The sequence below is a fragment of the Pseudogymnoascus destructans genome, assembly GCF_001641265.1.
Source record: "Pseudogymnoascus destructans isolate 20631-21 unplaced genomic scaffold scaffold_7, whole genome shotgun sequence".
Classification (NCBI taxonomy): domain Eukaryota; kingdom Fungi; phylum Ascomycota; class Leotiomycetes; order Thelebolales; family Thelebolaceae; genus Pseudogymnoascus; species Pseudogymnoascus destructans.
The window spans coordinates 192,785-204,787 of record NW_020167526.1 but is presented as its reverse complement, the minus strand read 5'-3'; the positions used below and the strand labels follow the sequence as shown (position 1 = coordinate 204,787).

General features: G+C 53.3%; 5 protein-coding genes across 5 annotated transcripts; 2 read left to right on the top strand and 3 right to left on the bottom strand.

Moving 5' to 3' along the window:
- Positions 1 to 673: 673 nt before the first annotated feature.
- Positions 674 to 1,954, bottom strand: VC83_02817 (uncharacterized protein; the record flags this gene model as incomplete). Its single annotated transcript, XM_024466471.1, has 5 exons — positions 674 to 825; positions 878 to 1,518; positions 1,581 to 1,676; positions 1,725 to 1,764; positions 1,819 to 1,954. The coding sequence occupies 5 exons, from the start codon at positions 1,952 to 1,954 to the stop codon at positions 674 to 676; spliced, it is 1,065 nt and encodes a 354-aa protein (XP_024325365.1).
- Positions 1,955 to 2,496: 542 nt separating this feature from the next.
- On the top strand, positions 2,497 to 5,412 carry VC83_02816 (uncharacterized protein). The gene is made up of 2 exons (XM_024466470.1): positions 2,497 to 2,675; positions 2,789 to 5,412. Exons 1-2 carry the CDS (start codon positions 2,628 to 2,630, stop codon positions 5,090 to 5,092), a joined length of 2,352 nt encoding a protein of 783 aa, XP_024325364.1. The 5' UTR covers positions 2,497 to 2,627; the 3' UTR covers positions 5,093 to 5,412.
- On the top strand, positions 5,413 to 6,899 carry VC83_02815 (uncharacterized protein). Its single transcript, XM_024466469.1, has 5 exons — positions 5,413 to 5,865; positions 5,920 to 6,057; positions 6,108 to 6,159; positions 6,219 to 6,721; positions 6,774 to 6,899. Exons 1-5 carry the CDS (start codon positions 5,680 to 5,682, stop codon positions 6,840 to 6,842), a joined length of 948 nt encoding a protein of 315 aa, XP_024325363.1. The 5' UTR covers positions 5,413 to 5,679; the 3' UTR covers positions 6,843 to 6,899.
- A 208-nt stretch (positions 6,900 to 7,107) lies between these two features.
- VC83_02814 (uncharacterized protein) lies at positions 7,108 to 9,022 on the bottom strand (the record flags this gene model as incomplete). Its single annotated transcript, XM_024466468.1, has 1 exon — positions 7,108 to 9,022. Exon 1 carries the CDS (start codon positions 8,635 to 8,637, stop codon positions 7,108 to 7,110), a length of 1,530 nt encoding a protein of 509 aa, XP_024325362.1. The 5' UTR covers positions 8,638 to 9,022.
- Positions 9,023 to 9,037: 15 nt separating this feature from the next.
- Positions 9,038 to 11,252, bottom strand: VC83_02813 (uncharacterized protein). Its single transcript, XM_024466467.1, has 2 exons — positions 10,541 to 11,252; positions 9,038 to 10,477 (listed from the first exon to the last, which is right to left on the bottom strand). The coding sequence occupies exons 1-2, from the start codon at positions 11,019 to 11,021 to the stop codon at positions 9,135 to 9,137; spliced, it is 1,824 nt and encodes a 607-aa protein (XP_024325369.1). The 5' UTR covers positions 11,022 to 11,252; the 3' UTR covers positions 9,038 to 9,134.
- Positions 11,253 to 12,003: the final 751 nt, after the last annotated feature.

The following is a 12,003-nucleotide window of genomic DNA, read 5'->3' as shown; positions in this document are numbered from 1 at the left end:
AAAGTCAAGCGTTCCATGGAGTCTCGAACACTGCCAGGCGCCTACGACGTGATGGCCGGCCAAGCGCTTCGAGATACAGGAACAGGAACGGTTTTGCAACCATTTTAGCCTCTTCGGAGGTAATTGTTGTGCTGGCAAGCTCCAGGAATATTGAGCTACCGTTAACATGGCACAGCGTCTCATCTAGGAACAGATATCAAGCTGGACATCCGATGGATGTTACAGACACCGTCCATGATATCCTTACCCATCACAAACCTGTTTCGCGTATGGTTTAGTTGCAGTCACGTGGATAGATGGCGAGTACATGGCTTTCACAACATTACTGTTCTCAATTATCGACCATAGCAGAACAAATCTGTAATATCTGATTTCGCCCAACCAATCCTGTCCTACTCCTTAATCCGCTACTTGGAATATGCAATGAGTCCGCTCACCTTCCGACCTAAATTACAACCAATGCCCGCCGTGGGCACTTCCAGATCTCATGCTGACGCTACTATGCTTGTCCCAATACTCCCACACGACACCCTGGTCCGCATCTCTGGTAGCAGGACCCTCGAGGTCCGTTTCGCCAATTTCAATGGAACCAATATCTGGGAAGCAGCTCCCCCTTCGTGTCGCGGCACGACGCCCTCACTAGTGTTTGACTACTTCACGTCGTGAGCAGGCTTCATACCTCTTTCTCGGCACGCCAGAGGCCGAATGGCCCGGCACAGTTCTTCCACATCTTTATGGTTCCATCCTCGCTACCTGTAGCATAGAGCTTGCCGTCGGGGGAGAAGCTAATGCTCCAGATGGGGCCGTGATGACCCTTATGAACATCTTGATTGATATTAGCACGTCTCAATATCAGAGGGTTCGATTGGCTACTTACCAAGTTCCTGCTCGGTGTCATAGTTGTACACCTTCGCCCAGGTGTCCTTGATCCCGCCAGTCACAAACTTGCGCTGCTTCGGGTGGATAGCGACGCTGGCGACGTCATATGGAAGATTCACCGACTTCAGCAGATGCCTTGCATCCGCGCCGCCATAGAAATAAACGGTGCGGCCGGCCGCAATAGCCAGGACGGGCATGCCGCCTCCGATATCCGCGGAGTCGGCGCCGGCGGAAAGCATGTTGAACTCGCAGGAACCAATGTCGCCTTTTACCGGCAATTCCTGGATGACCACCCTGTTCTGCAAGTCCCACCAGCGGATTATCTTGTCGTCGGCAGCTGTGACGAGGATATTTGGGTCGTGGGTCCAGATGATGGCTTTGATAGCCCCCTTGTGGACATCTGGGCCAATTTCGAAGCCCTTATCCGCTGAGATAATAGTTGGATCTGAAGAGTCGCCGTTTGTTGGGGCGCCATTTGTAATTGGCGTTACGCTCGAGAGGTCGAAAATGCGCAGCTTCTTCTCCATACCGCCCGTCGCAAGAAGTTGGCCATTATTTGGAGGGAATGCGACAGCGCGAACAATGTGGTTGTGCTGAAGTGTGTAGAGAGTTTCGCCAGTGTGTGTATCCCATACTCGTCTGTCAGGAAATCATGTGTTAGCAATGTGATGTTTTTTTGGAAAGGTAGGATTCAAACTTGCGCAGTGAAGTCTGCTGATGCGGTAGCAGCTAGAGATGCATCCGGTGATAAACGAGCCTGGTACACAGCGCCTTTGTGGCCAAAAAAGGTTCCAATCCTGCATGAATTAGTTTTCAGTCTTTATATTTCGTGCAGGATGACGAACCAATCTCCGGTCATGCCATCCCTCAGCATTGGGTTGTTATCTTCATTGTGTCAGCATGGACTCCCCCTCACGTCAGAGTGGCGGTGGCGCCTACCTTTGCATGCTGAGATCAAGTAGTATTCCTCGCGGTTGTCGCCAACAATGCCAGAAAAGCTCAGATGCGTAACAGGGCGTGAATGGCCATGGCAAGTAAGGGGGACGTATTGTCTGGAACTCTCACTGGCAGCCATAATGGTTTGCGCCGTTGACTCTTGGAATCGGAAACTGTCGCGGTTTGAAGGAGTGACTTGAAGCTAGATCGTCGCAGATATTTCAATCCGAAATCTGAATAGATCAGACAAAATCCAAAGCAGCTAGACTCTCTCCAATTTGATATGAAATGGTGTGCGGTGTTTGTTGCTGTTCGACAAGAGAGGCGTATCTCAATGACAAGGAAGATTCGTGATAGTCGTTAAAATGGTCGTTATGAGGATTCCCCTGCACGTCTATACAAAGTATAATGAGTATTTGAAAATGTCGTTAGAGATCTGCAAAGGGGGCAAATCTGGTGTATTTCTGAGGAGACTCGCAATGATTTAATATTGAAATGAAAGTGAACATCAAACTTGTTGACGCGGACCAAGGCGACAATGTCGAGACGCGCTAAAAAGGATTGATTGCGGGACATTTGGTGTGGGGGGCGAGAAGAGGGGGGTGTTTCCGGTGAAACTATATTCCGAGTATAGCTCCCTTGGTGGTCAGTGGTCGTCATGGTTGGCTTTGTCAACAGATGGCATTAGAAGTCCACAGAAGAACACCAACTTTGACAACACAACGTTTCATGACAGCTCAATAGGACTGGTGGTAGTTGACTTTTGACTTGAAATTCAACCCTTGGTTTTTTAAACTCTGCAATTCATAGCGATGGGCGATTACAAGTTATCTGCGAGCTTGGCGGGGCACGATGATGATGTAAGTCCTCCTTGTTGGTGCACTCGTCTCCCTTGGGGAAAGACAGTGGAAGACTTTTTGAAGACTTCTGTTGTTGAAATATAGATATGGGCTATTTCTGACTGCTTTTAAAGGTCCGCGCCGTCATATTTCCGTATCCGAATGAGCTGGTATCCGCATCCAGAGATGGTACGGTCAGGGCATGGAAGATGATTGCCGAGCCTTTGGCAACTTTCGAAGATACCATAATACAACATAGTTCATCCTTTATAAATGCCCTTGCATACTTACCACCCTCCGAGGAACATATACAAGGCCTGGTTGTCTCTGGGGGGAAAGAGACCATCATCGAAGTCAGGCAACCGAAACGCCCCGCCGAGGAGTCGGCAGAGGCACTGCTACTTGGACACGCCAACAACGTCTGCGCTCTAGATGTCGGACCAGACGGAAAGTACATAATAAGCGGTGGATGGGATTCCCAGGCTCGTCTGTGGTCGGTCGGGAAATGGGAGACTGAAGTTCAATTCGAAGGTCACCAAGGGTCGGTTTTGGCGGTCCTGGCCTATGACTCGGAAACCATTATTACGGCATGCGCAGACAATCTCATTCGGATATTCCACATTTCTGGAAAACTGCTTAAGACGGTTAAGGGCAGCACTGACGTCGTTCGTGCTCTCTGCAAGGTCCCCAAAGGCCATCCTTCGGGGGCTGACTTCGCATCTGCTGGAAATGACACCATAATCCGACTATGGACGTTGGCAGGGAACCAAGTTGGCGAGCTTCTTGGACACGAAAATTTTATCTACTCATTGGCATCAATACCAACAGGCGAGCTTATAAGCTCTGGCGAAGACAGGACGGTCAGGATATGGAAGGGCGCAGAATGCGTCCAAACTATTACACACCCCGCAATATCCGTGTGGAGCGTCGCAGCAAACCAGGACACTGGAGACATCGTCACGGGAGCCAGCGATCGTATTGTACGCATATTCACCCGAGAAGAGCTACGGATGGCAAATGACGAGGCAATTCAAGCCTTTGAGGAATCCGTCAGGTCTTCGGCGATACCACAAGAAGCGGCTGGCGATATTAACAAGGAGTCGTTACCTGGACCAGACTTTTTGCAAAACAAATCAGGGACGAAAGAAGGACAGGTGCAAATGATAAAGGAAAATAACGGTTCCATCACGGCGCATCAATGGTCAGCTAGTCAGGGGCAATGGATAAACGTTGGCACCGTCGTCGATTCTGTGGGCAGCAGTGGAAAGAAGACCTCATACCTGGGGAAAGACTACGATTGTGTCTTTGATGTCGATGTCGAGGAAGGAAAGCCGCCTTTGAAACTTCCATACAACTACTCTCAAAACCCGTACGAGGCAGCACGCAAGTTCGTGGAAGACAATAAACTACCCATGGCATACCTCGATCAGGTTTCAGACTTCATCACGACAAATACGAAAGGAGCGACACTCGGCCCAACTGAGAACCAGGGGCCTGCCCCTGCTGGTGCGGATCCATGGGGAAGCGAGAATAGATATCGCCCAGGTGGTGGATCGGGGCCGTCCGCGCCGCCTGCCGCGCCAAAGATCCTGCCTCAGAAGGAATATCTCAATATCCTAGTTGCCCGAGTTGACATCATGGAGAATAAGATCAAAGAGATCAACCGCGAACTCATCGACTCTGGCTCCAAGGCCGTTTCTCTGAATCCCGAAGAGCTTGAGGTTCTCTCCGCCCTGCGTTCTCACCTTGAAGCTGCTGGCTCCACGTCAACCTCCCAAGACGTAACTGGCGGCCTCGATATCGCCATCAAACTGGCCAAGGACTGGCCATATGCCAAGCGGCTGCCTGGCCTTGACCTTCTCCGCCTGCTAGCTGTCGCGCCCAACACTGCAACTTATCAGAGCCCACGTGGCGCCGACATAATCGAGATACTCGAATCAAGCGTCAGCGCCGAGCAGCCCCCAGCCGAGAACAACGTCATGCTTGCCGTCCGCGCGTTTGGCAACCTGTTCGCCTCCCCGGAGGGCCGGCGGCTGGCCTCTCACGAGTTCGACCGGATCTTCTCCATCTCGTCGAAGTCACTCGAGGGGAAGACGACGAATCGGAACCTACTCGTCGCCGTGACGACCCTAGCGATCAACTACGCAGTTCTGGTGACTTCTTCGGAGGATGCGGCGGAGGTAAGCTCTGCGACAAGGTTTGAGCAGTCTGTTGCATGGCTGGAATGCTTGGCCGGGATCCTTAATGAGCAGAAGGACTCGGAGGTACTATATCGGACGATGATTGCAACGGGGACGCTGTTGGGGTTCGGTGATGAGGTGAGGACTGCTGCGAAGGAGGTGTATGGGGTTGATAAGGCGGTAACCAAGGCGCTTGGGAAGGCGGTAGACCCGAGGATTAAGAATGTGGGGAGGGAAATTAAGGAGCTGTTGAAGTGAGGATTTGAAAGGAGAGCGAGCTCCGCCGGTTGTGGTTGCTGGTGGTGAAATGATGTGAGTAAGCAGCCATTTAAACTTACAAACCGTGGCTTTGATGAATATTAAACGAAAGCGCAGACTTTATTCAAAACGTATGTACTGAATTTACCACGATTATTTGAAATGATAATATTATAAGGAATGTGATAGAATGTATGGAAATGTACGTAGAATAGAATGGAAACGTTGCCAAGACCCGGAACCGGACTAACCCTATCTGGGACTGCTTACATGATTCACCCCACATTCGGGCTTTCGGATTTATGATGCACATAAATAACTGTTTAGAGGATACTGATGTAAGACATCGATGGTCCTCCATAGTTTCAGGTACGCATAATAATATCGATGTAATGTCTATTATGATGGAATAAGTATATATATCTCCTTCTTCTCCTACGTTTTTTCATTCTTTATCTCAATTCACAATACAACCAACAGCAATAACATCTGTACCAATTCCACATCTTCATTGACCCCGCATTCAAGCTTCATAGCTCCAACTATTCACACAGTTCTCACCCGCCAAAACTCACAACACACTTAAAATGGCCTCAGACGGAAAGAAAACCATTGTTGTCTTCGGCGCAACCGGTGCTCAGGGCGGCTCCGTCATCAAATCCATCCTCGGAGACTCCAAAGCCGCAGCACAATTCAAGATCCGCGCCGTAACTCGCGACCCCTCCAAGCCCAGCGCCAAGGCACTCGCCGACCAGGGCTGCGAGCTCGTTACTGTATGTTTATCGACTACACCATCATGTTTTTGGGTTGATGCTAACAAGTAGCAGGCGGACCTGAACAACGAGAGGGATGTTGCGCGCGTGCTCAAGGGAGCTTACGGCGCCTTCGCTGTGACCAACTTCTGGGAGACTGGAGACCCAGACGTCGAGCTCAAGCAGGGAAAGAACGTAGCTGATGCCGCAAAGGTAAGTTTCAACCACTCATTGGTTTCTGAGACCCGTTTTAACGAGAACAGGAAACCGGATTGCAGCACCTGGTCTGGAGCTCCCTGATCAACGTCACTAAGCGTAAGTATCTCAGTCACCCACTCACTTTACCAATGCAATAAGCAGCTAACACCCCCCAGTCACCAAGGGCGTCCTCTCCAAGGTCTCCCACTTCGACTCCAAAGCCGCCGTCGAGGAATACATCCGCTCGATCGGCATCAACGCCTCCTTCTTCCGCCCCGGCTACTACATGTCCAACCTCCTCCAAGGAGGCATCGTACCCAACGGCGACGGGACCTACTCCGTCCCCCTCCCCATCCCCACCAACGCGCCCATCCCTCTCTTCGACACCACCGCCGACACTGGGAAGTTCGTCAAGGCCATCTTCCTCGCGGGCGACAAGACGTTCGGGAAGACGTACGACGCTGCTGTGGCGTACGTGACAACCGCTGAGATCGCAGCGGAGTGGAGTGCGGTGACGGGCAAGAAGGCGCAGGCGGTTGTGGCGGATCCTAAGGCTTGGAAAGCGCAGCTGACAAGCTATGGGTTGAGTGAGGAAGCGGCGGAGGAGCTGTACCAGAATATGAGGTTGATGGATGAGTTTGGATACTACGGCGGTGCGCCGCTGGAGGAGAGCCAGAAGGTGAGTTTTACGCTCAATTTAATGTGCGGGGCGAAGGCTAATGTGTGAATAGATTCTGGATGAGAAGTTGACGACCTTGGAAGGGTTTATTGGCAAGCAGGACCAGTGGAAGAACTTATAATGTGCATCTATGGGTGCTTTGTGGTATACCTTAGCTCAATCTCATAATAATAATAAGTCCAAGCAATAAAAACTATTCGTCAATTATCAATAAAGTAAATGCCTAGCATGTAATAACGTTACGACCAGTCCCATCATATTTCGTACGGGTTACACGAACCCCCCCATTTTTAAAACCGCCTTAATAATAAAATGCCCTCACATTCGGAGCCCATCCATCCACCCTCGATTTCCATGTAACAACCACAATTCCCCACCCCCACCCATCACCCAACACACTCCCTAACCACCTCCCCCGTCCACCCCACCCTTGCAAACTCCCTCAAACTCTCCACATGCACCGCATGCACAATCTCCGCCTTCCACCCCCCCCTCACCTTCTCCCAACACGCCGTCGCATCCCCCACCAACACCACCTCCCCCCTCCCCCACTCCCCATCCACAACCCCCAGATTCCCCGCCATCCGCACACTAGTACTGACACAGTGATCCGTCGTCAGCCCCGCGACGTACAACCTCCTCGTCCTCGCGTCTCGCAACATGTTTTCGAGATCTGTGCCGATGAAGGCGCTGTTCACATTCTTCGTCACGATGTGCTCCCCGGGTATCGGCGCGGTATAGGGCATCCATGCGAACCCCGCCGCGTCGGGGTGTAAAGGTGACTTCGGGTCCTGAGAGGCGTGGCGTACGTGTATTATCTCTGGTCCGGCGCCGGGGTGCGCTAGGCGCAGAGCGCGGAAGTGGGAGAGGAGGGTGGCGACGTTGGTTTCGTAGCTGGGGTTTGAGCGTGCAGGGCCCCAGTGCGTGGGGTGTGTGAAAGCGGCTTGTGAGTCGATTAGGAGGAATGTCGTGGCAGTTAGCGGTGGTGGAGGGGGTGTGCCGGACTCTCGCTCTTGAGTTGATGTGATGTCATCTGCTAGTGGAGAAGTTTGTGCAGGAGGAGACGCATGTGTCTGCAGCGCACTTATAGGAGCGGATGCATCCCTATCCACCTCCCTTGTCCTCGCATTCGTCGGCGTCGGCGTCGGCATCGACGTCTCCATCCAGGGCCCCGACCCCGGCAAAAGCTGCTCCTGCCACCTCTCCGCCCCCTCCACACCACTCGACGGCGTACCACCCGTTCCATGTTCTCGCGCCTGCCTCTCCGCCGCCCCATACCGTGTCCCTCCCAGCTCATATGACTTGGACGCATTCTTCACATCAGCGCGGGTGATATACTTCCCACCCACCGCAATAAGAGTCTCCATATCGGCTTTCATGGCATTGGCCACCTCATACGGCTGGGCCCGAGCCGCCTCCCTGGCTGCGATGCGGCGGATGGCGCTGCTTCGTTTTTGCTTGTCCATATCATCAAGAGTATGCGTGTGCGTCGCCTCCGAGCACCTCTCTATACTAACCGTCCTCTCCTCGCCCTCAACATAGCGATTCCACACCAGCTTCAGCCCGACGAGACATGTGGCCCCGGGCCGGCCGCGGCGGGCAGTGGGGGTGACGGGCGCGGTGATGGGGTGTTTGCGCCGGTTACGGCATTCCCAGAGCTCGTAGCCCAGCTTCCGCCCGGTGGCGGCACGCGTCTTCTTGCGGACGTAGACGTTGTCGATCCACGGCCAGAGAGACAAGAAACGCGAGGTGGAGAGGGTGAGGGGGGTGAGGGTTAGGTCGAACAGTTGTTGGCGGGTGAGGGACATTTGGGCGGGGGTGAGAGAGAGGGGGGTTTGGATTATGGGGGTAGAAAGAATTGGGGGTGCGGGGTCGGTGAGGGGGACAGAGTCCGGGATAGGGGCGGGGGAGGTCATTGTGAGAGTTGATGTTGATGGGGTGGTGGGTGGGAATTTTTGAGCGGGGTGGAGGGGCAGCGAGGGCCCTTTGGACGGGTAATGGGTGGGTATCCCTCTGGTCCGGAGGAATATGGAATGGGTGGTTGTTCGAGTGTCCAAGAATTGATAGCTGTGTGGTTTTATGGATGTGTGGACGTTTCAGTTAAGGGGTGGGTTGGTTGAAGTGGTGGGCGCTTGAAAATTGGTGCCTGAGGCTTATAACAACCCTCGACAGATATAGATGGGAAGTCTGGTCGTTGTTGTTAAGTAAATGAGATTCACAGACTATAGAAGAGGCCGGGAATTGTTTTCTCATTTGGAAGGATTTGAGGTGTTGATAGATTTTTATTTATTTATGTTGAGGATTTATATTAATATCCCCGAAATATTTTATGAAAACTATTATACCCATTTCCCCCTTTCGAAACCCCCAGCACCCTCATGACCAACACAAATCCCTCCCCTAAACTCCCGCTTCAATAATCAAAATCCTCCCACATCACCCTCTCCCACTCCAGCCACTCCAAAACCTTACTCCTCAACGGCTTCCCCGCACAAAGCATCCACCTCGCTCCCCCTTTCTCCCCCACCAAATCCTCCTTCTCAATCCTCCTCTCCCAAACTACCCCTCCATCCTTCACAATCCTCCCCAACACCTCCCCTTTATCCACTCTTCCCCCCAACCCGCCTTCTGCACTCACACCCGTGATAAACAACTTCAGTGCTGCACCTAGCCCTTCGATCTTCTCTAATGCATCTGCCACGAGCCCTAGATCTGCTTCTCGTACGGTCCAGAAGAGCGTCACCCCCTTATCGACCTTCAAGCCCATCAGGGCAAGGAAGGGGGTGATACCGACTCCACCGGCGATATACACCGTCTTCTCCCTTACCCCCTCGGTAGACTCATCCACAAACTCCCCTCCAAATCCCGACACCGGGATCGTAAGTCCCTTCTTCCCCCCATCCCTCTTAAACAAAAACCCCGTCACGCGTCCCACCTTCCGGATCGTGATCTCAAACTCCGCAGCCGCTGATTCCGCCTCCACCGAAGGCGGAGAAGACGACACCGTAAATGTCCTCACTAAATCATCATTCAAGCTCTGCGGATCCTCATCCCTCATATGACTATACCCCATCCCCAACTCATCGCTAAAATCGAGTACGACATACTGCCCCCGTTTCCAATTCGCAGCTTTATCGAGCCGGAACCGGAAGCGCGATATGCTTGGCGAGAGGCTTGTCTGGGAAAGAAGTGTTGCGGTGCCTGCGGCCCCGGGCTGGGATGTAGCGCCGGCGGGCTGCTCGGTGGCGAGGAGGCGGACGCGCGGGTTGTAGGGGGATGGTTCGATTGGGGTGGCGCGGAAGGGGAGGAAGGTGGCGATGAAGCGGTGTTCGGTGGCTGTGAATTTTATAGCGAGGTTGGTGTGCGGGAGGATTGCGGAGGCGGCGGGGCCAATGAGGATGTCCACTCGACCAGTTAAGTACAGCGCGTTCCCTGTTGCGAAGTCGGGGATGAGCAGCGAGGCGAGGGGGGAGAGACGGTAGTTCCCGAGGGTTTGGTAGAGGTTGTTACCGGAGTATTCGGGGTAGACGAGGGTTAGTTCCGTTGAGGTGTTGGTGAGGATGCGGATGAAGCCCGGGGGACCGCCGCGGTGGTTTGTGGAGGGGGAGGTGGGGTGGGAGGAGGAGAGGAAGAAGAGGTCCGCTGCGTGGACGAGGGAGATGGCGGCGGGGGGGAGGGGGAGGGAGGTGGAGAGGAGGGAGGGGGTGGGGAGGGCGGGGGTGATGGTTTTGCGGTTGAGGTATTTGGGACAGTTGCCTGGAGAGTGTTAGTATTTATATTTCAATCTATCAAATCAGAGGGTTGCAGGGGAGTACGCACCTAAACTCGTCTCAATCTTCATCACCAGTTGCACTTCCGCTGCACCACTGTCCTTCTCAGGCTCCTGCAGCGCACCAGCTATCATACGGCCCGCAAACTTTGCTCGCAGCCGCGACTCGAGATCGATGGCCAGGCCACTCATCAGCGCACCCTTCTCGCCCCCCTGCACCACCTCTCCCGGCGTCGCAGCACCAAGCAGGATCTCCATGACGGGGTCATGTGTGCGCGCAATACTCGACTTGATAGCGATGACAGACGGGGCGATGGAACGCGCGAAGGCTGGCTCGCCTCCCCATAGTGTGGTCCAAGGGCGGCCTTGCTCGTCCAGGGCGCCGAGGGCGATGAGTGGGGAGCGCTTGAGGACGCTGGCGGCGAAGGGGGAGAGGAAGGGCTGGGTAGGGTTGTCTCTGTCGGGGATGTGGAGGGTGTGGTGGAGGCTGGTCTCGCCCTCGTGGAAGGGGAGGACTTCGTGAATGGACATCTGTTGTTGCTGGGGGCGTGGGGTATATGGTATGTGCGGCGGCGGTAAGGGGGTTGGCGGAGGCCAGGTGAGGAAGGTTATTATGTGGAGGAGGAGGGTGATGCAAGTATCTATAACATACTACAATATCAAAGAAGAGAATATATAAGTTACAAAATAAGGATAACTTATGAATATATCAAGACATGATAATCAACAGTAGACGCAAAGGTTTGATATGATATTATAGAGGCATTCTTTTAGAAGTTACCAGTACTTGGCCTTCGTATTCCATGCATAATCACGTGATCAAAGGTAAGTTAATCTTCTGTTGAGAATATCTTGGGATTGACTCGACTACCCTATCCTACGGAGGGGATAGGCCCCATTTTAGTACTGTATTCCCACCGGTTGTGCTCGGTAATCCCACGGTAGGTTCCGGGCTACGGCACCATTCTCATTTATCCCCAACACTCCCCTTGCCAAAGCCTGGAAGCCTACCAATGCGTAGCTGAAGCTGAAGCCCGAACTATAGCCATACCGGCCCCCTCTGGCGACAGATTCCCTCTTCCCCCTGGTGTAGGCAATGGCCCTGTTCCTAGCCCCCCCCCCTTATTCTTCAGCTCTGGGTGTAGCTCAAAGCACCGATCGCGCCGGTGGCCTAGCTTCCCGCAGTGCCAACACGCACCGGGTGCTCCCCTATCCCCCGTTTCAGCCCTATTAGAGCTCTTGTAAACAGGGGCCTCCCCTATTCTTCCTACTTCGTCTGCAAGTAGACCTGTAAGAGCATCGAAAGTAGGGGGCACCTCAGCGTGAGTAATCACTGCAACGAGAGTGTCGAACCTCTTTGGCAGCCCCTGTAAAGCTACTGTAACGAGCAGCTCGTCGCTCACTTCTGCCCCTGATTCCCGTAGCTCTAGAGCTATTTTCCTCACTTTATCCAAGTATCCAGGGGTCGTACTCGAGGGCCCCTTTCCCACATCAAAAAGCCGTTGCCACATAT

What these genes read in the sequence shown, in the direction of transcription:
- VC83_02816 (XM_024466470.1), top strand. Translation starts at nt 2,628, where the DNA reads ATGGGCGATTACAAGTTATCTGCGAGCTTGGCGGGGCACGATGATGAT. An exon ending in TGGCGGGGCACGATGATGAT is followed by an intron (nt 2,676 to 2,788) that starts GTAAGTCCTCCT and finishes CTGCTTTTAAAG; the next exon opens with GTCCGCGCCGTCATATTTCC.
- VC83_02815 (XM_024466469.1), top strand. Translation starts at nt 5,680, where the DNA reads ATGGCCTCAGACGGAAAGAAAACCATTGTTGTCTTCGGCGCAACCGGT. An exon ending in AGGGCTGCGAGCTCGTTACT is followed by an intron (nt 5,866 to 5,919) that starts GTATGTTTATCG and finishes AACAAGTAGCAG; the next exon opens with GCGGACCTGAACAACGAGAG. An exon ending in CCTGATCAACGTCACTAAGC is followed by an intron (nt 6,160 to 6,218) that starts GTAAGTATCTCA and finishes AACACCCCCCAG; the next exon opens with TCACCAAGGGCGTCCTCTCC.
- VC83_02813 (XM_024466467.1), bottom strand. Translation starts at nt 11,021, where the DNA reads ATGTCCATTCACGAAGTCCTCCCCTTCCACGAGGGCGAGACCAGCCTC. An exon ending in GAAGATTGAGACGAGTTTAG is followed by an intron (nt 10,478 to 10,540) that starts GTGCGTACTCCC and finishes AACACTCTCCAG; the next exon opens with GCAACTGTCCCAAATACCTC.